Genomic DNA, 23,153 nt, shown 5'->3' with positions numbered 1-23,153 from the left:
GTGAACATATTTTGAGAGTTTTGAGATGTATTGATTTACTACATAGATTTGTTGATTTTTCTGCATATAACAACATTTTAAAGGTGACTGACAAAATGAAATTGTTCTAATTCTAATGAAATAATGATTCGTTCGAGAAATATACTGTAGTTGTTCTTCGTCATCAGTTAATTTTCTTCACGCCATATCTTTTTCCAGCTTGGTTTCTTCAAGCGGTCCGACCCATATGGCACCGCCATGGAGAAGGCAAAACTCAAGCCCCAGGCTTCATCCGAGGCCTAACCGAGACCACTGACGCCCCTTGGATTGCACTTCAAAACGGGAAGACTCAACAGGAACAAAGAAGAGGAATCCAAATCACCACAAGGGAACTAGAGTGTGCACTACAGCCCTGTGTGTGAAAACCTGTGTCCGATGCGCTGACTGCAAACCGAAGTGGAACCTTTGCAGGGTGGGTGTACTGCCTGGAGAGGAAGGCCCAAACTGAAGCCATCAATGAGCTTTTTCACGATTAAGACTGAGCAAAAACTGAAGAAAAAAAACGATCAAATCGATACAGCGCACATATGCTCTGCTTAGCAGCAGTGATCTCTAGCAGGCCCTGTCTATGTGACGACGCTGAAGTGTATCGTATAGAGATCATTGATGCTGTACAGTAGCTGATGCTGCAGATTTGCTCTGCCACAAACTCAGATATGAACTAATGTGGAATGTGGAACGGCTTGTGACCTCTCACTAAACCACAAGTTACGCAATACAGCCATCATCTGAGGTTGGGGTCAGTGACCTTCTTTTATGGGATTGGACTTCGTTCTGCAGAGCCCGGAGCGTCTACCCCCAAAATAGTATTCACGCGACCACAGTGGCACATCATAGTACTAGAGGAAAACACAAAGACCAGATGGTTTATCGGCCAACCCCAATGGAGGCACTGACTGATACCGTATCACTGTCCTAAGAAGGGCAGATGGGAAATAACTTTAAATGGCATGTCAGCACTCATCACCAGAGGGACATCTTTTACAGAATAGTGTTATTTATATGAAGGGCTTCAGTGGTTGTGTGTGTTTATTTCCTTTGCAAGTCTTGGCTTCAGACAGTAAAAAAACAGGCTTCTATCCTGTGTGTGCAGTGCACTCATAAGTCTGCGCACATACGTTATTTAAAGGTGCACTGTGTAATATTTTTAGTAGTTAATTTCCAGAATTCATGCTGCCCATTCACAAAATGTTACCTTTTTCATGAAAACTTATCACCACCATGTAATTCTAAGTGTACATTATGACTGGGAAAATTGCACTTTTCATACATGAAAAGGGAGATCCTCTCCATTGTCTGCCATTTAGAATTTCCAGAATTTTTCAGCTGCAAAACTTACTGTACTTTGGTCATACTAGTAGTCAATTATTTAGTAAACATTCATGAAAAGATCAAATTTGGCAGTAGACAGCACAGTTTCAATGAGCAGCATAGTTGCAATAACCTACTCTGGCCACTATCCGACACAGTGTACCTTTAAGCAATCATATAGCCTACCTGTCTGACCATTTTGGTGCCGTTGAATATAATCAGCTGTTTCAGAAATGGTGGGATCAAGTATGTGCCTTATATGCGTTTCAAATGTCTGAACCCAGGTCTCTCATCTCTCCGTACTTTTTTGCATCAGTAAAACTGGAAGTATAAAGTGGCCAGTTGTCGACTGTGGTGACCACGTACAAGTTTCACTAAGCCTACTGTAGACACTGCCTCTTACAGCCAACGTAAGCTTTGAATGACAGTTGTTTTACATCTGTGGTTAACGCTCTTCTTTGGTGAATCTCCCATGGTGCAGGCCTATAGTGTGTTGACTGGTGAAATATGTCCTATTGTAGTAGTGAAGCCAAGGAGCATCTAGTAGTGACTGTGGGTGAAAACCATTTCCTGCAAACTTCAGTTCGCATCCTTTCCTCTGTGCTTAGGCTTCTTTGTCGTCTCGGGTTTTTAAAAAAAACATCAGCCTGACGGCACATGAGGACATTCACCAATGTTTCAAACAAGGATTATTCCCTATTTGAGATATAGTATCACACTTGTTTTTTAAATGTTAGATGAATGCCCAATATAAAGTCAAAGGACAAAGGAAAGGGCGGGAGGACAGAGCTTGACGTAAACCCTGTGTGTTTGGACAATCAGGAGGAATCCAAGATGGCGTGTGGAGTCTCCCTGATGCACCACAGGGTGGACCAACCCCACGTTCATCCCCTCTGCTAAGATAATCACACACACACCTGCCTGCCTGCTCATGGGCGTACATGTTTTCATTACCTTGAATGGCCTACAGCTTGCTGTGGAGAGTTCATGGCTGGCAGAAGGGAAAAAAACTTGCAAGCATTATGCTTTTGTGAAAGCTTTCTGTTATCAGTGTAAAACTCATAATTTGCCTTTTGCCTTCTACACACGCACACACACACACCCACACACACACCCACACACACACACACACACACACACACACACACACACACAAACACACACGCTCGCACACACAAACATACGGCTGATCTGTCATAAAGTGGTGGTTTAACGACGTGTACGATCCACACATCCTGCCTGCGGTAAAACATTTTGGTCTTCTGCTTTTCAACTGTATATGTTTGTCTGAGGAAAGACTGAAATGTTAGTGTCAAGTCCTGATTGTCCTCAGGTCATACAAATTCTCATTGACTATGCACTTCTCATGCATTTTACATGAAGTGTCTGAGTGGGGTTTTTTTTATATCGACACATCTCCACAAATACTGCAGTTCGGATTGTACTTGAATATTCTATTACTTCTAAGTACTGTATGTATTTAACCTTAAGTATTACAATGCAAAAACAAACAAGAGCAGAACATTTTATAGCCAAAGTACAATTGTCACATCATATGATCCATAAACATGAAAAAGTCATGAAATTCTACCTAAATTATCAGTTTTTTAGAACAGGGAAAAGAGACATGGAACATACAGGTAAAATTCATTCCTATAGTTTTTTCACTTTTTTTCCTTTTTTTTCTAAAGGCCATAAGTTTGCAGATTTCCTGCCTGGGAAAGAGCCATAGAGATGAATGCTCAAACACCGAAACCCTTTAAATTGCTCATCTGTAGATTGTTTCCCATGTATTGGTAACATTGAGGTTTTCATGCTATGGCCAAATGTAATCATATGTATTAGAGAATTCATCTGCCTGAGGGTTTTGTTGGAATTGTACATTTTTGCTACTGTAAGTCAGGAAAATATTTTAATATACATTGAAAATGTGTTGTTTTGTTGAAAATGTATAATTTTCCCATATTGGGAGAAATGTGTGTTATTTTTCTGTTGTATATACCTGTTGTGAAGAAAATAAAGTTGTCACTTTTTACAATACATTAGTAATAGGCCTACATTATTTGTAGGCTACATTGTGTGTGTGTGTGTGTGTGTGTGTGTGTGTGTGTGTGTGTGTGTGTGTGTGTGTGTGTGTGTGTGTGTGTGTGTGTGTGTGTGTGTGTGTGTGTGTGTGTGTGTGTGTGTGTGTGTGTGTGTGTGTGTGTGTGTGTGTGCAATGCATGTGTGTGTGAACAGTCAACAAACTCAGGAAGAGGATGTGGCATTAGTATTACCACTCAATGTGGCCGACCCTTGATGCACTGTCTCTCTTCAGGCCCATGATGAAGAAACATCTCGTAAATCAAAGACATGCACACTGACACTGCCTTCCTATGGGCCGAATATGGCACACATTAGGCTATTATTTGATAAATGGCAGACCCATAACTTAACGAGTTATACCTCCAGCATTCCACAGTGTCTGATTTTAACCCTTTAAAATATAGGGGATCTTAATTAACAATGTGGTCATTGAGTTGTAATTCACAGATGGGATAGATTAATGCAGCCTAGCCTACCATTAATAATGGGTCATTGTCATAGACAGTTTGGTTGGCCAAAGTCTCCATCCAGATGTGTAGGCCTACAGCAGAAGGCACTAAGCCACAGGAAGTTCTATACTCTTCCAACCACAAGGCGTCACTGTTAGAGCTTCGAAGCGTTATCTGGTGTTATCCTTGCATGCGCGTCTCCTAACGTTAGCTGCTGTGTCTGTCTGTCGGGAACTACCTTTGGTGCTTCGACTGTAAACATGGAAAACAATGCAGTTTCTTGCCGTCATTAACGTTCGGTGAAGACACGACACACAAATTGTCGATGTCTTGCAATGATTCTCTAAGATAGCAAACAAACGGAAATATTTTTGTCGTGTTTTTCAAGTATTATTTCGCAATTGAAGATAACGCGCGTGTTGATGAGCGGAGGTGGAGCTGATGTTTCATAATAACTATTTTTAGAATAGGTCATCCTTTATGGTTTGAAATTTAAATATTTAGCAGCCACGGGACTTGTTTAACTTTTATCTTTCCTAGGATATCTTTTTTGGCGTCAGTGAGTCCTCGCATCCAGCCTCCCGATGGCGATTAATAAAACATACATCAGCATAGCCTATGCCTCTTTTGGCATGGTTATGGGATTTTCCGCTTTTTTGGTGTGGAATGTTGCCTATAAACAGCCATGGACAGCGGCAATGGGTGGATTATCAGGTATGCTTACTGTCACAGCATCACATTTGTCGTCTTTATTTGTCTTTCCCATGCCTTTATGCTGATTGACTTCTTGGTAGGTGACTTGTTTTGAACATGACATATCACAATCGCATCCTGTACGTGCCACTGCCATGTTTGTACCTGTATTCCAGGCAAACATGGCTCGTATTTTAAGTGTTTCTACATAAATGGCTCCCCAAAACTGTTCTTTAATGTGCTCTGACAAGAAAAATATCACACCTAGTTGCTAGCCTACTAGGCTTGGGATGTTGTGTCCACGGTGGCCAAGAATGTTGGGGGGAACTGCCTAGTCAGACCTCCATTGTTCATGGTGGTATGTCGAGATTATTTTTTATGTCTGACTCAATGAAACAAAGTATAGCATGCCCTGTACTTCATTCTTGCCTTCCTTGCCATTGTCATAATGGCAATTGTGTTAGAGACAAAGCCTCTACTCTGCTACCACATTGTGGTTCTCGTGAGTAATAGTGTTCACATGGACAAGAAAAAAACATCTTCGGGAAGATTTTAATTGAATGTAGGCCTATTTATCTCAACCATGTCATTGCCACTTTAATTGTAAATTAAATTTAATCAAATTTGCTGACCTGTCCTGGTACAGTGGCCTGGTATCGGTGTAATCAACACTATCCTGGAGCAAAGTCAATCTGGATGGGATAGGCCATGCATGCATTTGGCCAATTGCCTTCCAGCTCATTCATTAGCAACACTCATAAGCCTGTACACATGAGCCTGTTAACACACTGCTTCAGTGTCATTAGCAAGCAAGTGGGTGTAAATGTGGGTTATCATTATCTCCAGAGATGTCAAAAGTAAAAGTAAAAAAGGAAACACAGTTTCCTTCCAACGCAGGTAATTTATCTGAGTAAACAGTAGACCTGTTTGTCTTACAATCAGCTGACTCTGTCCTGGTTGAATCAAATTTGTGATGGGTTCTTGTTTGTTTGTTTTTTGTTTTTCAGTAACACAGTCTACCTCATTAGGTACAATGGAGTAACTGCTGTAACGGCTATGTAACATCATGTGCTAGTGTTGTACTGACACCATACATTTACTTTAACTTTTGATACCTCTGTCTGACTATCTTCATAGCATCCTTATCCCTCTATATAAAAGAGGCCAACTGTCATAATTGCATAAGTGAATAGTCTAGTCTAGTGCATCATTCACTGGCAGTAGACCTTTGCCTTGTGCGGATGATGGACTTTGAGATGTGGCTTTTTCCACTGCTGCTGCCCCAGTACAGCATGGCAGTCACAAGCAAAAATGTCAATGTCATAGGGGAGCACTTCAATGAAAGTGAGGAAAAAGAAAGGGGTTGAGTGTGAGTGTGAGTGTGAGTGTGAGTGTGAGCACGCATGCATGTGCGAGCATTTGTATATGCTTGTGTGCGCAACGGTGATTCCCACTTACAATTGTGAGGACACTGCATGCTGTAGCTCACAAAACAACGTTGGAGCTCTTCCTTCAACATCAGGAAGAAAAATCCGCACTCACAAACTGCGTCTCACCATTTATTTATATTACCACCATGTCCAAAAAAGCAAACACGTTTCGGCTATCAAGCCTTCATCAGTGCGTGGTACTACATCAGTGTGTGTAGTACCACGCACTGATGAAGGCTTGATAGCCGAAACGCATTTGCTTTTTGGACATGGTGGTAATATAAATAAATGGTGAGACGCAGTTTGTGAGTGCGGATTTTTCTTCCTTAAGTTGATACATTTTATCGCGCACCCAAAGACTTTCGTTTTTCCAAGAAGTTGAGCGTGTCCTTTGCCAAAACTTGAGCTCTTCCTTCAACCCATCAGAAGCACTTGCACGGGGCCCAGCCATGACGCTAAGCTCAGGCAGGGAGCAGTGGAGTGTCTCTGAGGACCATGCCATGGTCAGGGCACCTCTGCCAGTCAAGAGGATGGAGGAGATGTGGGACATTGAATATGTTAGTTTGAAAGTTGGGGTGCACACATCATCCACAAAAGAAAAGGCCTGAGGAAGGTCCCACTAGTAGTGCATTTGAATCGTTGCCATTTGTTAAACAACATCAACATGTTGGAGCTTATACCCAGACCACTCTCCCTCACTCACAAACTGAACATAGGCTTGTTTCCGCTACCGATTTTCTGGTAGGCCTACAGCTCAACACAGCGTGACTCCGTTGCCTCTTTTTGCTTTAGGATTGAGCCCAATTGTAAAAGCAAAAAGTGGAGGCTGAGTCGTGCTGTGTTGAGCTGTAGGACTACCAGAAAACCGGCAGTGGAAAAGAGCCGCATGTGACCCCTTTGTATTCAGTCCAACTCCTGAACCAGTAGCCTATGACTGGCCATACTCTTCCTGACCTTTTCCCCACTGGCTTCCTTCCCATGCTCTGATCACAATGCCAATGGGCAGTCATGGGAAAGCGGTTAGGTCGTCAGACTTGTAGCCCAAAGGTTGCTGGTTTGACTCCTGACCCGCCAGGTTGGTGGGGGCAGTAATTAACCAGTACTCTCCCCCATCCTTCTCCATGACTGAGGTACCCTGAGCATGGTACATCCCGCCGCACTCCTCCATTTCAGGCGCCATTGGGGGCTGCCGCCTTGCACGGGAGAGGCATTAATGCAATTTTGTTGTGTGCAGTGAGAGTGTTGGGTTTCCCAGTTGGGTTTTCACTTTCTTTCACTTTTTTTTATTCAGTCCAACTCCTGAACCAGTAGCCTATGACTGGCCAGTGCCTATGCATGCCCTTCCTAACCTTTTCCCCACTGGCTTCCTTACCATGTTCTGATCACAATGCCAATGCCTTACATAGCCTACAGGACATGTAAAATTACAGTTTCTCTCATTTGACCTGGATTTGTAACACAGATCTTAACAACACTGACCTAACTTGTTTGTGTGGTTATTTTACGGTACAGGTATGTGTGTGTGTGTGTGTGTGCGTGCGTGCGTGCGTGCGTGCGTGCGTGCGTGCGTGCGTGCGTGCGTGCGTGTGTTTGTGTTTCAGTGTGTGGTAACACTGGGGCTAAAAATCCCCTTATCACACATGACTAAGGGGATTTTACAGTGCACAGTACTAGCGTATTCTTGTTCCATCAGTCTTTCCAAAAGGGGGAAATATGACAAGGAACTAGGCAGAAAAGGCAAAAAAAGCAGAAGTGGTCAAACTGGTATGACTAAGCAGGATTACGAAGACACAGGAATGAGGAGGGGAGACACATGACATTGGGTGTGATTGGAGAAAGAATGACACAGCACAATGAAAGTGTCATGCTTGGCAGAATTTGTTTTGCTGTGTTGCTACATTATATGAACGAACACACACCCACACACACACACACACACACACACACACACACACACACACACACACACACACACACACACACACACACCCACACACACACACCACAGACAGAACACACACACCACTTGAACATATACAGTAGGCTAGTAGTCAATGATTGAACCAAACAGTCATATACATTGACTTGCAAACACACAGTCCCTTGCAGTCACACACACTACACGTACACACACACACACACACACACACACACACACACACACACACACACACACACACACACACACACACACACACACACACACACACACACACACACACACACACACACACACACACCATGATGGACGAGCTGAACAGGTTGTGCATAAATGAACATCAGTACTGACTGAGCTGCTGAGGGGTTCACAGCAGGACATGTTTACTTGAATAAGGATTTTTTTTACAGAAAAGAGCACAGCCAGGAAATGAGTTATCCTGCTTTGTGTGTACGTCAGCTCTGTGCCTGTGTGGGTACACTTTACTATGTATGTTTGTCTGACGAGGCTTAATGAGAGTGTAGGAACTCGCCTAACTGGGGACTTTAATCGATTAATGCGTTAATCCATTAAAATTTAAGTGCAATTAATCGCCAACTTGACTGCCGAGAGACCCAGGTGAAATGAACATGTGAAGAGTGTGTGTGAAAAGAAAGAACATTTCAATCAACTTTGGATTAAAGAATATAAATATTAAAAATAAATGTATGGTATCATTTTATCACACTTTTAGTTTTTAAAGTTTAGATTTCATCGTTTTTTTGGGGGGAAACATTCAGATTTTGCATCTGTCTGTGTGTGTGTGTGTGTGTGTATATCTGCCTCAGGTGTACTAGTTCTGTGGGTGCTGGTGACCTGCATCATGCAGCCTGATTATCGTCGACTTTCAACTCTTTTCGAGAATTGATCTGATCTAGAGCATAACAATTAGCATTTCCCACCTGGAGTACTTGCATTGCTCTTGACCTCACTAGTAGCAACGTTGAAGGTGTTGTGTCACTAGGAGGGTACGCCACGGCCTGGCTATGCCTCATGTACCTGTATTATTCTCCTGACCTGTGTATTATATGTTTGCTTGTGTGTTGCTCTGCCCCCTCCCCTCCGCAGGTGTGCTGGCTCTGTGGGCGCTGGTGACCCATGTGATGTACCTGCAGGACTACTGGCGCACCTGGCTGAAGGGCCTCAAGTTCTTCCTCTTCATCGGCCTCTTCTTCTGCCTCCTGGCCACCATCGCATTCTTCACCTTCCTCTCCGTCGCCATCATACGCAAAGAATGTGAGTACACCACCTGCCCTTCTCCCTCTCTGCCTCCCCCTTTCCATCAGATTTTGAAGCAAATTGAAAGTTAAATCAAATTATTTTCTAGCGCGATAAGATGCATCCGATTGGGTTTCCATCAACAGAATTATTCTAGTGAATTAGTACAGCCCTTTTTGTTTTGCATCTTTTTAATGGGTTTGATAGTTTTCTATCAACCTTTTAGTGGAATAGAATAGAAAGTTTATTCTGTGATTAGAACGTCATAGCTTTCTGGAATCGCTTCAAACCTTTTCCATCATCTTTGCAGTGATACAAATTTGCCCCCCAAACTACCGGTATCTCTACCGAATTATTGACCAAATTAATGTTGTGCGATAAAAACCTCACTTGCCCCTCGACCTCCAATGCTCAGTCCCACCACCAACACCACAATCTCCCTCTTTCCTGATTAGTTCATTATATTACATTCCATCAGATAGGCCTACTCTTATCTAAAGCCAATTACCGGTGAACTGACTACAAGGACGTACAGTGCTGTCCATTCTTCCTCAGATGTCTGATAATTGTGGCAGACCTTCACCCTTCCCGGGCTGTAGTCTCTCTAACCACCACCTGTTTAGAAAAGCAGGATATTTTATTGACCTGTCATTTTATTGACCTGTCAGGACATTGTTGAAGCATTTCTAACTACATAGGAAAGGGAAACATTTCTAACTACATTCCAAAGGGGAAAATACATTTAACATAACAGGAAGTTCAATAACACTGTCTTTAGTAGCAAAGATTTTCTTAGTTCTCCCTCCCTCTAACTCCTTAGTTATCTCCCCATAGAATATCTCTGTTCTGTAGTCTGATCTATTTTATTGTTCTGTTTTGTGGGAGGGGTTTGTCCACTTGTGGTTGGGGTGAGTGAAGCAGGGGCAAAGTCTTGACTAGTCTGGTCTACTCATGCCCCCGCACTATCATACAGAGTATAAGGAGCTACTGATTTGCTGATGTACTCAACACTGATTACAGATGGGAGGGGTGAACTCAGTTGAAGTTTGAATTGCATTGGATTTGATTTTAACAGTTGGATTTGATTTTAACTAATCGTTCACTTTTTGATTGTGACTTGTGCAGTCATTCCGTCTCTCATCCCTTCCCCGTTCGCTGAATGGCTACGTTGACTTGAAAATATCAGAATATCAGACCCAGCCGTAACACATCCTGTGAGGGACATGATAATTGAGTGGAAGCATACGAATGGCTAAGACCACGTCTTGACTAGTCCAGCCGCGCCCTGCTAGTCAGGCCAGGAGCAATGCAAATAGCTCCAGAGAAATCGGGAACTCCACCCACTTTGTCAGGAAGCAATCAACTTTGAGCAGCTCCAACGGCCCTGGGAAGAAGCGTGTTTAAGGTAGTGACGTTGTTTAAGGCCGAGACAGGACTAAGAAAATGTTTGTTTTAAACTTCGGCACAGTCTTTTTTGGCCTTGAACAGTAGCAAACCAAGGGAGGCGGGTCAACTATGCCGTTTGGGAAATGTTACTTGTTATGCTCTAGGTCAGACCAAGTCTCGGAAGAGATTTGAAAGATTTGAAACATCTTAACAGCAGTGCTGTTCTCAGCCTAACTTTGTGGACTAGCACGATTCCATGGTGATTCTCGGTGGAGATTCTCATTTGTCCGGGTCATCTTATCCAGAAGAGTGTAGTTGTATGCGTGAAAGTTGCCAAAAGAAGTCCAGTTGCCAATGCCTACATCTAAACTCATTTGACCACAGTGTACTGTGCACTTAGGCGCGCACAACACTGTATTTTATTTGGTCTCTTTGTGTTGTTGGTGCAGTACACTAAATCATTTTACATTGTTCTCTCTTCTTGTGTTCCAGTCTCAAGGCCTACTGTGAGAACAATCTGCAACGGGCAGGTTGTTTTTTTATTAGTCCCATTAGTTTGTACCAGTGCCTAAGGGCCTTGTGTCTAAGGGGTCAGTGAGTTGGAGTGGGGCTGAGCTCATTTGTTTGTCAACTGGCTCCAAAATATTTGCTGCCTGGATAACAAAACAAAATAATAAGATATTATAATGTAATAATAAATTACATGCATCTTATTTGGATGGCCTTCAGCTTTTATTACTGCATGCATTCGGCACAACTTCAGATTCAGTGAGCTCGTGCAAGCTCGCATTTATTTATTTATCTGTGGTGTAGCGTTTTTAGCAACGGCGCTAATTCATTAATACCAATTTGTATTGCCGATGGGGAAGTCGAGCACTAACGCATAGCAGAGACGCTGCCGCCACGTAGGGTTCAGGTCAGGACTGTGTGGTGGATAAACACACACACACACACACACACACACACACACACACACACACACACACACACACACACACACACACACACACACACACACACACACACACACACACACACACGTGAGAATGATTTCTTCCGTTCCTTGCTTGCACCACTGGTGCACAATTTGAGCCTGATAAATCCTGGCATTGTCATCTGGGGAATATAGCGAAACATCTGGGAAGAGAGCGTCCATTCGGCAGTCAGAATGTGGCTGTGGTAATAAGCCAACCTCCTCTTACTGCCACAGAAAGTTCATTCAACACCGCAAAAAAGATCATCCAACCCAACCTCACCTGTTTGCATATTTGAACCCAGATGGAGTCATTCTGTTAGCCAGATAGCATAGTGCATGATTGTTCTTATTTTGTTAATTGCTTGGAGGATTGTGGTTTGGTCAGGAGTCTTGGCTCAAACGGTAGCCTAGGCTAGGGCACTACACTGTTACACTGGGTACCCGGGTTCGATTCTGGCCCGAGGTATTTTTTCCAAACCTCCCCCGTCTCTGTCTCCCACTTATTTCCTGTCCCACTCTTCACTGTACTGCCCGCCCCCTGAAAAAAAGTGCAATTTTCCCAGTCATATTGAATACTTGGAATTAGGGCTGCACGATTATGGAAAAAATCATAATCACAATTATTTTGGTCAAAATCGTAATCACGATTATTAATCACGATTACTGATTTTTTGCAGATTTTTTTGAAAATTATAACAAGATGAAATATACCCTAGAATGAATTATATACGGGATGAGCAAAATAAAATGAATTGTAATAATAACTAGATTGCATTTCCTCACAGAAAATGCTGGAGTATGCTTGCCCGTCTTGCATTCGTTGCCCTTCATGCACGCCTTGCCTTTCATGCACGCCTTGCCTTTCATGCATGACTTGCTCTTAATGCACATGCTGCCCTTCATGCATACACAACATACAGAGTTAACCATCTAGACATGAGCTAACTTCCTGTTTGGTATGTATCATATTGGGAAAACACATTTTCACTAACTGTAGCGCCCCCCAGTGGCCGTATTGCACTGAATTCGGTACGTACCCTCTGGGTGTACTGAAGATCATGTGTGAGAAATTTCGTTAAGATCTGTCAAGGCGTTGCTGAGATATGAGCTAACTTCCTGTTTCGTTGGTAAGTTTGCCTTTGTTGTCAATTTTGATTGGCTACTGTGTGCCGATGCTTTCAGCTGTTGCTCTGTAAATTTCAGCATAGGTGCGGAATAGTCCAATGGTGGTGTGATAAAAATTGTAGGACAAACAGACAAATATTGTGGGAGGAGCTTCATTTTTATTGATTTTTGAATATGTCAAAATGGCGGGAAATTCATGATGATAAATATGACATCATAATATGCGTTGGATTCGGCTTGACCCAAGGATTTCAATGATACCAAGCGTTTGATGATTTGAAGTCAATACGGGCCAATATCGGCAAAAACACGTTTTTGCGTATTGTAGCGCCCCCTAGTGGCGCATTTACAAGAAAATCGTTACGTGTCCTTTGAAGATAGTGTTGATTATAAGTATGAAATTGGGTTGTGATACAAGTAGCCGTTGCTGAGATATGAGCTCACTTCCTGTTTGGCGTCTTCGCCGCCAAATTTGATTGGCTCCTGTTTGAAGCCGGTTTAATCAATCGTTCCAGAACCTTTAGGGTAGATGTATCTTAGTCCGAAGATGACCTCACAAAAATTTTGTGATGATGGGACTAAAATTGTGGGCGGGGCGTGATTTTTATTGATTTTTAAAGATTTCAAAATGGCGGCAAAACTTTCCCAGGCGGAAAATGACGTCATAGGGTGCATTGGATTCGGCTTGGCCCAAGGATTCCAGGGATACCAAGTTTTTGAAATTACGACCAACGGTTCAAAAGTTATAGCATGTTAATATTTGAAACTTTGACCTGCTGGTGGCGCTAGAGAGTTCGAGGTACCCCCGTGAAAAATACAAAACCTGGTCGTCTGACCGAGCCGAACGTTTCGGTCTTTGAACGGACTTTCTATCTTGAGCGGTTCTTCAAAACGAACCGTTCGTAGACGGAAGGAGAAAATTAATAAAAATAACCCGGAAACGGGGGAATAACAATAGTATGCTTGCCGCATGGCAAGCATACTAATTATGTAAAGGCAACAGCATGCTAGTAAACCTAGGTGGACAGATTTCTGACCAGAAACCAGCCTGTCAGTGTGTTCTGGCTTCAAGGACACTCTGAAAGGTAGGTCACTATTGCCACGATTAAATCACGATTAAAATCACGACTTCGATTTCACGATTTTCGATAATTTTCGATTAATTGGGCAGCCCTACTTAGAATTTGATGGTGGTGGTAAATATTTGTTAAAAAGGTTAACATTTGTAAATGGGCAGCATGGATTCTGGAAATGAGCTACAAAGATATTACACAATGCACCTTTAACTGCTCACAAATGGGGACTTGACACTGTTTTATAATTTAAAGAGGTGCATCAGTATCATTTCCATACATTTACTCTCCAGCACACTATTGGGCAACTGTGCATGGAAGGCTTCAGCTTGGTTGTGTAATTTGTCGATCGGACCATCAGTTTATCTGCCAAAAAGCGGTTTGCTTTTTGGAGTGCTTGCATGCAACGTAGGTCTTTTGACCTTGGTATTAGCAATTCACTTTCCCCTCCCAGAGCGCACCCTACCCCTGCAAGGCACTCACTCACTCACTCACTCACTCACTCACTCACTCACTCACTCACTCACTCACTCACTCACTCACTCACTCACTCACTCACTCACTCACTCACTCACTCACTCACTCACTCACTCACTCACTCACTCACTCACTCTACCCCTGCAAGGCAGCTGGCTCAGTCAGTGGTTGACTGAGTGTCATTTTCTAGATGGATCATAATTGGCATGTCAGGTTAGATCACGTTGTTTTGGTGGTACCGCAACTCCTTGTTTTCCTTTTCAAAATGGTCATGGTTAGTTGTTGTTGTTCTCTGGTATCACTGTCCAAGACATTTAAAGTCTGGTGTAGATCCGATACTGTTCTGTACTTTTTTTCTTATTATGGGAAAAATTAAAAAGGACACAATCTGGGTAAAATTTCCCTCTCTCCCTCTCTCTCTCTCTCTCTCTCTCCCTCTCCCCCTCTCTCTCTCTCTCTCTCTCTCTCTCTCTCTCTCTCTCTCTCTCTCTCTCTCTCCCCAAATGTCCTTAATTGACAAAAGATCTCTAAAATAACCAAGAGGGAAGGAAATGCAAGAGAGCAAGGAAGCACAACAAACACCACATGATCTATATTTAGATTGGCATAGAAATTAATATATTACATCAAACAATGGCTTCGCCTTGATATACAAACAGCTTTAGGTCAATGAGCAACTTCAACCCTCAACTTTTAAAGGTGGAAACAAGTCAGTCTCGTTGTTCCCTTGGCATTTTTTAAATATGTTTGAATAAAGGCATAAAAAGGTATAGACATACAAATTATGGTAGTTACTAATGTAAGACAATTCAATGCAAGTTTTTACTGCTTAAGTGGCTCATATGCATGCATCAGTCTTTATTTGTTGTGCCAAAGCCTAACAACACAAATTCCAGTTTCATATCTTTTTCACATTCAACCAAAATTGTCTACAGTAAATATTGTAATTTTATTTATATGAGGCAGTATAAACAAGGTCTTGCCACATCAAAGCCTCGCACTGGCTCGACCTTTATTTACATAGCACAAAATCAAGCTAGGATTTTATTAACTTCAGTTCACATGTCATTACATCAACCTTGATGCTTCTGTTATTTTATTCATGATTGTGACTGTTGTCAAGGGGGTTTTGCATAGCCTGCTTTCCCCCCAAGCGACAGCTACTGTATGAGCATGATGTATTGTATAAACATCATGTACTGTATTACGTAATCCAATCCCAAGGAGGGAGAGTGTTTCGGAAAACTCTGCACCCAAAGGAGCGTGTGTGTCTTGTGTTTGTGAGGTTCGGCGATCGGAGATGGCTACTTGCAGCTCATCACGTTCACACAATCCCACAATTGCACAGAAAGTGCAACTGGCAGTTAAGCATCGTTTTCTTGGTGGTTTAGAAGGCCACTGGAATTCAGTGGTGTTTTAGCATACGGTATGACATACAATTCTCTCTCTCTCTCTCTCTCTCTCTCTCTCTCTCTCTCTCTCTCTCTCTCTCTCTCTCTCTCTCTCTCTCTCTCTCTCTCTCTCTCTCTCTCTCTCTCTGTCTGTCTGTCTGTCTGTCTGTCTGTCTGTCTGTCTGTCTCTCTCTCTCTCTCTCTCTCTCTCTCTCTCTCTCGCTCTCTCTCTCTCTCTCTCTCTCTCTCTCTCTCTCTCTCTCTCTCTCTCTCTCTCTCTCTCTCTCTCTCTCTCTCTCTCTCTCTCTTACTCTGTCTGTCTGTCTCTCTCTCTCTTTCTGTCTCTCTCTTCAGATGTCCTTAACTGACATTGATAAAAGATATCTGAAAAATCAGTGGGAAGGAAATTCAAGAGAGGAAGGAAGCTCAACAAACACCACATGATCTATATTTAGGTTGCCATAGAAATTAATGTATTACATCAAACAATGACTTGTCCTGATATACAGACAGCTTTAGGTCAATGAGCAAGGGCAACCTGCAGTTAAACATAATTCTTGATGCTTTGGAAGGGCACTGGATTTCAGTGGAGTTTTGGCATACCTGGCATGACCTACACGACAGCCAGATGTACACAGGTAGTCCAGGAGAATGCTTTTGTTTTAGTGTCACTCATGGTACTTACTACTTACTGAAAAGACCGTTCTTCACTCTTGTAGTAAGTGTCTCTGTGTGTGTGCGCGTGTGTTTGTGCATGTGTGTGTGTGTGTGTGTGGGCTGTAATCTTAGATGGTGAGGTCGGTGGATACTGGAGCTGTAATTAGTGTGCCGTTGCATATGTATGCTGACAGACAGCACAATAACATTAGAAATTCATGTTGTTCAGTTGTTCTGGTGGTGAATGTGGGGACCCTGCTGCATTTTACCTAGGGTGTGTGTGCGCGTGTGTGTGTTGGGTTGGTGCGTGTATGTGTTTTCTACCATATGTGTGTTTGTGTGACTGTGCGGTTGTTTGTTTGTGTGTTTGTGTGCTGAATTGTTTGCATACACGTGAGGGTGTTTTTGTATGTTTTTGTTTGTTTGTGGATGTGTTTATTATTGTGTCTGTCTGTATACAGCTTTTGTCGTGTGTGTCTTTGTTTATTAGGCTTGTGTGTTTTTGTGTTAGTGTGTGTATTACATGAGGCCATATAAGAATAGGGGTAGTTACTGCAAAAAAAAACATGTTTGAACGTGTTCGAGTCTACATTGATAAGGGTACCTTTTATATGGACGCTTTTAAGAGCTGTCATCCTGTCGCTGACCTCTTCCACAATAGTTGGATCTCGTACTTTGTACTTATTTCTTGTATCCAAATAAAACGAATCAAACGTTTCTCTGTGTGCATGCTTGTTAGGGGTGGGTGTTGGCAATGGGTTCACCATTCAATGCGCATCACGATACACATTCTATTCTACACGATGCATTGCGATTCATGTACTATTGCGATGCATTGCGATATTTACTTTAGTAGACGTGTAAAAATACAGCTTATTTATGAGTTACTGTGTAGCATTCATGAGTGAGTCAATTCATTTTATTGATGCGTTTTAGCATCTGGAAGGAAGCTGCCATCACAATAACAGAAAGTACCGGTATGCTTGTTTCATGGATCCAAATAAAAGTAATCTAACATCTCTCTCTCTCTCTCTCTCTCTCTCTCTCTCTCTCTCTCTCTCTCTCTCTCTCTCTCTCTCTCTCTCTCTCTCTCTTTCTGTATTTCTCTACGTGTGTCCTGCAGCGTTCACGGACCCGGCCAGCCTGTTCCTGTCGTGTGTGTGGAGCTTCATGACTCTGAAGTGGGCCGCGGTGCTCTCCCTCTCTGCCCATCGTTACCGCAAGGAGTTCGCAGACATCTCTATCCTCAGTGACTTTTAATGCACAACGCACATGTGCGCACGCACACACACACACACACACACACACACACACACACACACACTTACATATTACATATTTTACACATTACATACACACATGCCCACAAAGCGACACATTTTACCACAGAGTTCAGACATTGACATCCTCAGTGACTTTTAACACAAAACACACACTTTACAGATGCACATTCTTTAATGCACCACTTTATATGCTTGTGTGGTTACAGTGCATAGACATACAAGGGCAAGAAAAGATGCGTGCGGGCACAAACACACACACTCACACACACACGCTCCTATACAATTGCTACATGTGTGGACCTTGTGTCATAGTAAGATGACACTCTGAGGATCCAAGAGGGAGTGAATGGCACAGACGGCTGTGTAGTTGTGTGGTATGACTGGGAGAAGATGGAGAAAGAGAAAGAGAGAGAAAGAGAGAGAGAAAGAAAGAGAGACCGTTGAAATTCTTGTGATTTTTCTTTTCTTTTCATTTTTCAATATTCACTCCCCACCCTTTTTTGTCTCCTCTCCTGTACTGTGCAAAACGTCATGCTTTTATGACCTTATTTTAAACGTCATCTCCTGATACACAAGTGATGTATGTACTTTGTATGTATGGTGGAACTTCTTGCCTTTCCTGTTTCTCCTATCCAACCTGTCTGTGTGATATCTGCCACTTTATTATTTTATTTTTTTACAACAAAACAGACTAACAAGCAAATGACAGAACAAAACACATTCATGCACACAACAAAAACGCATCCCAGCAACAGAACCATTTTACCACTGGCTTGTAATCCACCATCTGTACCACAGGAGGGCGGTGTGCTCCACTGTTTGACTTTGTCAAAGCCTGCGCTGGCCATTGCTGTGTAACCCACATGTGTCCGGGTATGCTCTGCACACCTTCATTAGAGACTTTTGTACAGTATGTAGCCATGACGATGGAAGAAGTGGACCTCGCCGACACCTACACACCCCCCACCCATCCACTGCCTCCCCAACCTGACTTCCACTCCCTCCTCCCTCAACCCCAGCTAGCTTGCCCACAGGGAGATGCGATTGCACTTTTTTTACGATGGCTACTCGTGTCCTAGAGCCCACTTCACTAGTGGCCATCCTGATGATCTTGGGACGTATGGAAGCCTGGGTGTCTCTGGTGTGTGTGTGTGTGTGCGTGTGTGTGTGTTTCAATAACCCCCCTCCCAAGGCATTATTATTATACACGTGAAGCTTTTCCCTTTTCAAAACACATCTCTGTACAGATGTGCACATACCAAATGATCATAGACTAGCATGCTGATTTTTTGTTTAATTGCATTTTTGTTTGCTATTCTAATGCAGTGGTGACTAAACAATGTTAAAAGTGTTCTGTCAGTCTCTCAATGTTCGATTGTCACTAAAGGAAGTTGAGGATTCAAAGGATCAATATTGGAATAGCTGTTTGTCAAAGAGCCCTTTTTTATTATTGTGTTTGATAACTGTTGCTGAATGTCTTTGATGGAAGATTGTTAGAATGAAAGACAAGGCAAGGGAATTTTTATTTTATTTTATTGTATTGCAGAGTTTTTATAGCATTCTCGTTATTGTTTGAAGCCGATGGTGTTGTGTGAGGGGATCTTTTGTTGTCTGAGCGATGACCTCACAGAGGAAATGTGAAAGGCTGACTCCAGATCAGCGAATCAGTGGTGTCATCACAAGAGGTCATGACCTGAACCCTGCTCCGTGGCGGGACTCACTAGTTTCACGCCGTCTCAGCCGGTGAATGGGGGGGATTTGGGGTTGTGCGTAACAAGCAGTTGCATTGGGGTGTCGTTTGCTAAATCACTTCTTTTAAATCGGTTGCTTAAATAACCAATAAGCCTACTATAGTTTATTTGATGGTGTACTTCAGCTGAAAACACGTAGCCTACCAGCTATCCTCTGCACCGTGGGGCAGCTGTCATTCTGAATGACGTCAGGCGCAAGTACAGCCCTCCCGGCCGAGACGGCGTGAAACTAGAGTCCAATTCAGTGGCCTCAGATCAACCCAACTGAACACACCAAACAACCAATTATGCTTGTCTCTTTCCATATAGTAACCATGACTGATTATTTTTGTCTTTTTTAGGGCCAGAGCACAGAAGGCACCTAACACTTTTTTTGCTCTGTTTCTTCTCATAATTTTTTCTTGTTTGTCTTTTTGTTGCTTTTGTCTTTAATTTGTGTTTATTTACAGTATGGGTAGGCCTTCATAGTCGCATTGTAATGCATTTATGATAACTCGACTCACTTGTCAGGTGAATATCCAAGTGCATCCTCATCATCATCATCATCATCGTAATGCGCTGTTATAATAACAGTCGTTTTTCAAGTATGATATAATGTGTGTATGTACTGTCTTCGAAAGGCACACTAATAAAAATGTACTTTTATGAGAGAATTCGGTGCATGGAATTTTTTGTCTCAACTCTGACTACAAAAGGCCATCTGAGAGTCCTGTGATTTATTTTTTGATATACCGTATTTTTAACAATAATTCCCAATGATTTCATTTGCTTTATACCAAGATGATCAGGTTTTAAACTGCATTATTCTCGTCAGTGCAAATATTTACTGTAATGTTTCTTTAAAAAAAAAATCTTGGCTGTTGGGATTCCTTGTTTTCCACCTGTAATTCATGCCGCTCTGCCTTGTAGTCTGTGATCATATGCTTTGCGTTCATTTTGTGTGACACTGCATCCAGCCTGGCCTGGGATCCATAGTAGACTCTGGATCTCCACACACACACACACACACACACACACACACACACATACACACACACACACACATACACACACACACACACACACACACATACACACACACACACACACACACACACACACACACACACACACACACACACACACACACACACACACATACACGTGGTCCTCTGCTGGCTTTACTTTGCTGGCCTGGTCCTGGTGGCTGGCTCTGCTTGACTATACTTGTGTCTCCTTTCTCTTCCGTAGCTCTCCGCTCTCTCTCTCTCTCTGAGGACCCATCTCTCAAAAAACATGCCCACAGCGGCCACTAAATCGAAGACTATGTGTTTTTAAAATAATGGCCACACTGTTATTTTAGTACTTATGTACTGGAAATGAGGCTTTACTGTATTTGTGAGGGGAGGGTTTATTTTAATCTTCTGCTGGACGCAATTGACTCGTACTGTGTGTCACGTCGTAATTCTCACACTCGTAGCTGTTGCATGGAGTCTTGCATGGAGTCTCTTGAGAATCTTAAGATTTTCTTTACAAAAAAAAAAACTTTGAAGCTATATCCTTCATTTATAGCATGACTTTCCCAGTTATGATTTTCCCAGTTAGTGTGTCCCCTGTGTCAGCACAGTGCAGTGCACAATACCAGTGATGTCAACATCACATGGTGGCACAGAACTGAACAGGCTCACCCCCCCCCCCCCTCTCTCTCTTCATGCTTCATCCACATTCAAATGTTAAAGTTCAGAAGGGAAAAAAAGAAGAGAGGAGAGGAGGGCAAAAACAGCTTATCTTTTCCACATGTTTGCTGCATCCATTACTCTGTATTAAACCTTTTCGTAAAGGTTGGGTATGAAGAGCACCCTTTAGAGAGAGAGAGAGAGAGAGAGAGAGAGAGTGCCCATGAGTCATGTGAACGGAGCGGAGGGCTATATCAGCGGTGTGTAGGCTGGCTGACTTTTTACCCATCATTTGCTCATTAGGGAGGGGTTCTTTAATAGCTGCAAATTAAAGGTGGGCGTTCGTTAGCGGTCTGATCAGGGCATCCTCGCGGGGAGGCGGCCATTTTTGCGGTCACTTTAATCATCCTTCCCTTTGCTTTTATTGCATAATTCTGGTTAATTATATCTGCCTTTATTGCATTATGTGAGTGAGTTTACGGGCCCCGACTGTCGCCGGGTACCGTGGCAACTTCCCCGTGTTGTTGTGTTGAGGTGTCCTTAGCAACAACTCTTGCTTGTTGCAGGCAGCAGAGATTATGCACATCCAGGAGGAATGAGGATGAGAGAACCCCATCGTGGGGTCTCAGCACTGGGGTTTTGAAGCTAAGAGTAGAGCCTTTTTTTGGCTTTGCATTGCATTGCACATTGGCCCACAGGTGTGTGCGTGTAGTGTGTGTGTGTGTGCGTGTGTGCGTGTGTGTGTGTGTGTGTGTGTGTGTGTGTGTGTGTGTGTGTGTGTGTGTGTGTGTGTGTGTGTGTGTGTGTGTGTGTGTGTGTGTGTGTGTGTGTGTGTGTGTGTGTGTGTGTGTGTGTGTGTGAATGAAAGCATGCAGATGTGTTGAAGAACTTCCTATCACTGAGCAACTGCTGGCAGAGAGAGAGAGAGGGAGAGAAGGCAACATGGAGATCAAAGCAAGGACAAAGGAAGTCAGAAATCATCTATCATTCAAATATTTTTAGCCTCTCCCCCATTACATATGTAGAAAAATTGAGTGCGGGGGTGTGTGTGGGTGTGAGTGCATGCACACGCGCACACAGATGTGTGTTGCCTCGCGGCCAGCCAGCCATGTGTGTGTCCTGTCCAGGACAGTAAACCTAATATTGCAGAAATCTTGAAAGCAGCACATTGTATTTATAAAAATGAGAAAAGAAGGGAACAGGAGATTCATTCAGCCTGGCAGATATTTTGGTTTATGCGAATTTACAGTTGAAAAAACAAATGAAGAAAAAAGAAAGGGAGAGAGAGAGAAGGGAAAAAAAGAAAAGAAATAGCCAAGTGAATGAAAGAGAAAACATCTTGAAAGCGCGCAGGACCAGATGGGAGCTTTTGACATTAAAAAGAGCTCGCTGGCTCTTGCAGGGAAAGGCAGTTGCAAAATGATTTCCGAGGAACTTCCGCTGTGCGAAGCTCAAAAAGCCACAGATATTTAAGCAATATCCATAGCAATTCACTGTTCTATTTACAAACTGAAACACATGTCCGAAGACCTCTTCGCTCTTTTCTTCCCCTCCCTTGCTCTCTCTCTCTCTCTCATTCTCTCTCTCTCTTTTCTCTCCCCTCTCTCTTCTACTGTTCCATGTTGTTTCCTTTTACTTTTTTTATTCCACCTCTTTTTTTCCCCTCCTTCCTTTAATGGCATCTGGAGTTGGGAAGGGTATAAACCCCTTTCTCCTTGGCAATGCACTAGACGTCTAGGCATCAGGTCTGATTATTGTGTTGTTCATTGTAAACCACCACCCCCCAATACACACACACACACACACACACACACACACACACACACACACACACACACACACACACACACACACACACACACACACACACACACACACACACACACACACACACACTCCTCACTCCACCCCCGCCACCCCAAACACACACTCACACACACACACACACACACACACACACACACACACACACACACACACACACACACACACACACACACACACACACACACACACACACACACACACACACACACACACACACACACAATCCTCACCCAACCCCCCGCCACCCCAAACACACACACACACATACAAACACACACATGCACAGTCCCCCCCCACACACACACACCTTCACTTCCACACCCTCCTCCCCCAACTTAACTCCCCCGCA

At 43.0% G+C, this 23,153-nt stretch overlaps 2 protein-coding genes across 3 annotated transcripts in view; both read left to right on the top strand.

The window, feature by feature from the left end:
• LOC134462404 (integrin alpha-5-like) overlaps positions 1-3,372 on the top strand; it is a 76,784-nt gene extending 73,412 nt beyond the window's left edge. For both annotated transcript variants that reach the window (XM_063215422.1, XM_063215421.1), the window contains one exon: positions 199-3,372. In XM_063215422.1, coding sequence (XP_063071492.1) covers positions 199-282 — 84 coding nt within the window. In that variant the 3' untranslated portion in view covers positions 283-3,372. The remainder of the gene's footprint in view (positions 1-198) is intronic.
• Positions 3,373-4,104: 732 nt separating this feature from the next.
• LOC134462403 (heme transporter hrg1-A-like) lies at positions 4,105-19,975 on the top strand. Its single transcript, XM_063215420.1, has 3 exons — positions 4,105-4,598; positions 9,054-9,221; positions 17,412-19,975. The coding sequence occupies exons 1-3, from the start codon at positions 4,469-4,471 to the stop codon at positions 17,546-17,548; spliced, it is 435 nt and encodes a 144-aa protein (XP_063071490.1). The 5' UTR covers positions 4,105-4,468; the 3' UTR covers positions 17,549-19,975.
• Positions 19,976-23,153: the final 3,178 nt, after the last annotated feature.

This window comes from Engraulis encrasicolus, chromosome 14, assembly GCF_034702125.1.
Source record: "Engraulis encrasicolus isolate BLACKSEA-1 chromosome 14, IST_EnEncr_1.0, whole genome shotgun sequence".
Lineage (NCBI taxonomy): Eukaryota > Metazoa > Chordata > Actinopteri > Clupeiformes > Engraulidae > Engraulis > Engraulis encrasicolus.
The sequence above is the reverse complement of the archived record's forward strand: the minus strand, read 5'-3'. Positions and strand labels throughout refer to the sequence as shown.

Coding starts and splice junctions, on each gene's coding strand:
- LOC134462403 (XM_063215420.1), top strand. CDS start 4,469: ATGGCGATTAATAAAACATACATCAGCATAGCCTATGCCTCTTTTGGC. Junction 4,599..9,053: donor GGCAATGGGTGGATTATCAG/GTATGCTTACTG, acceptor TCCCCTCCGCAG/GTGTGCTGGCTCTGTGGGCG. Junction 9,222..17,411: donor CGCCATCATACGCAAAGAAT/GTGAGTACACCA, acceptor TGTGTCCTGCAG/CGTTCACGGACCCGGCCAGC.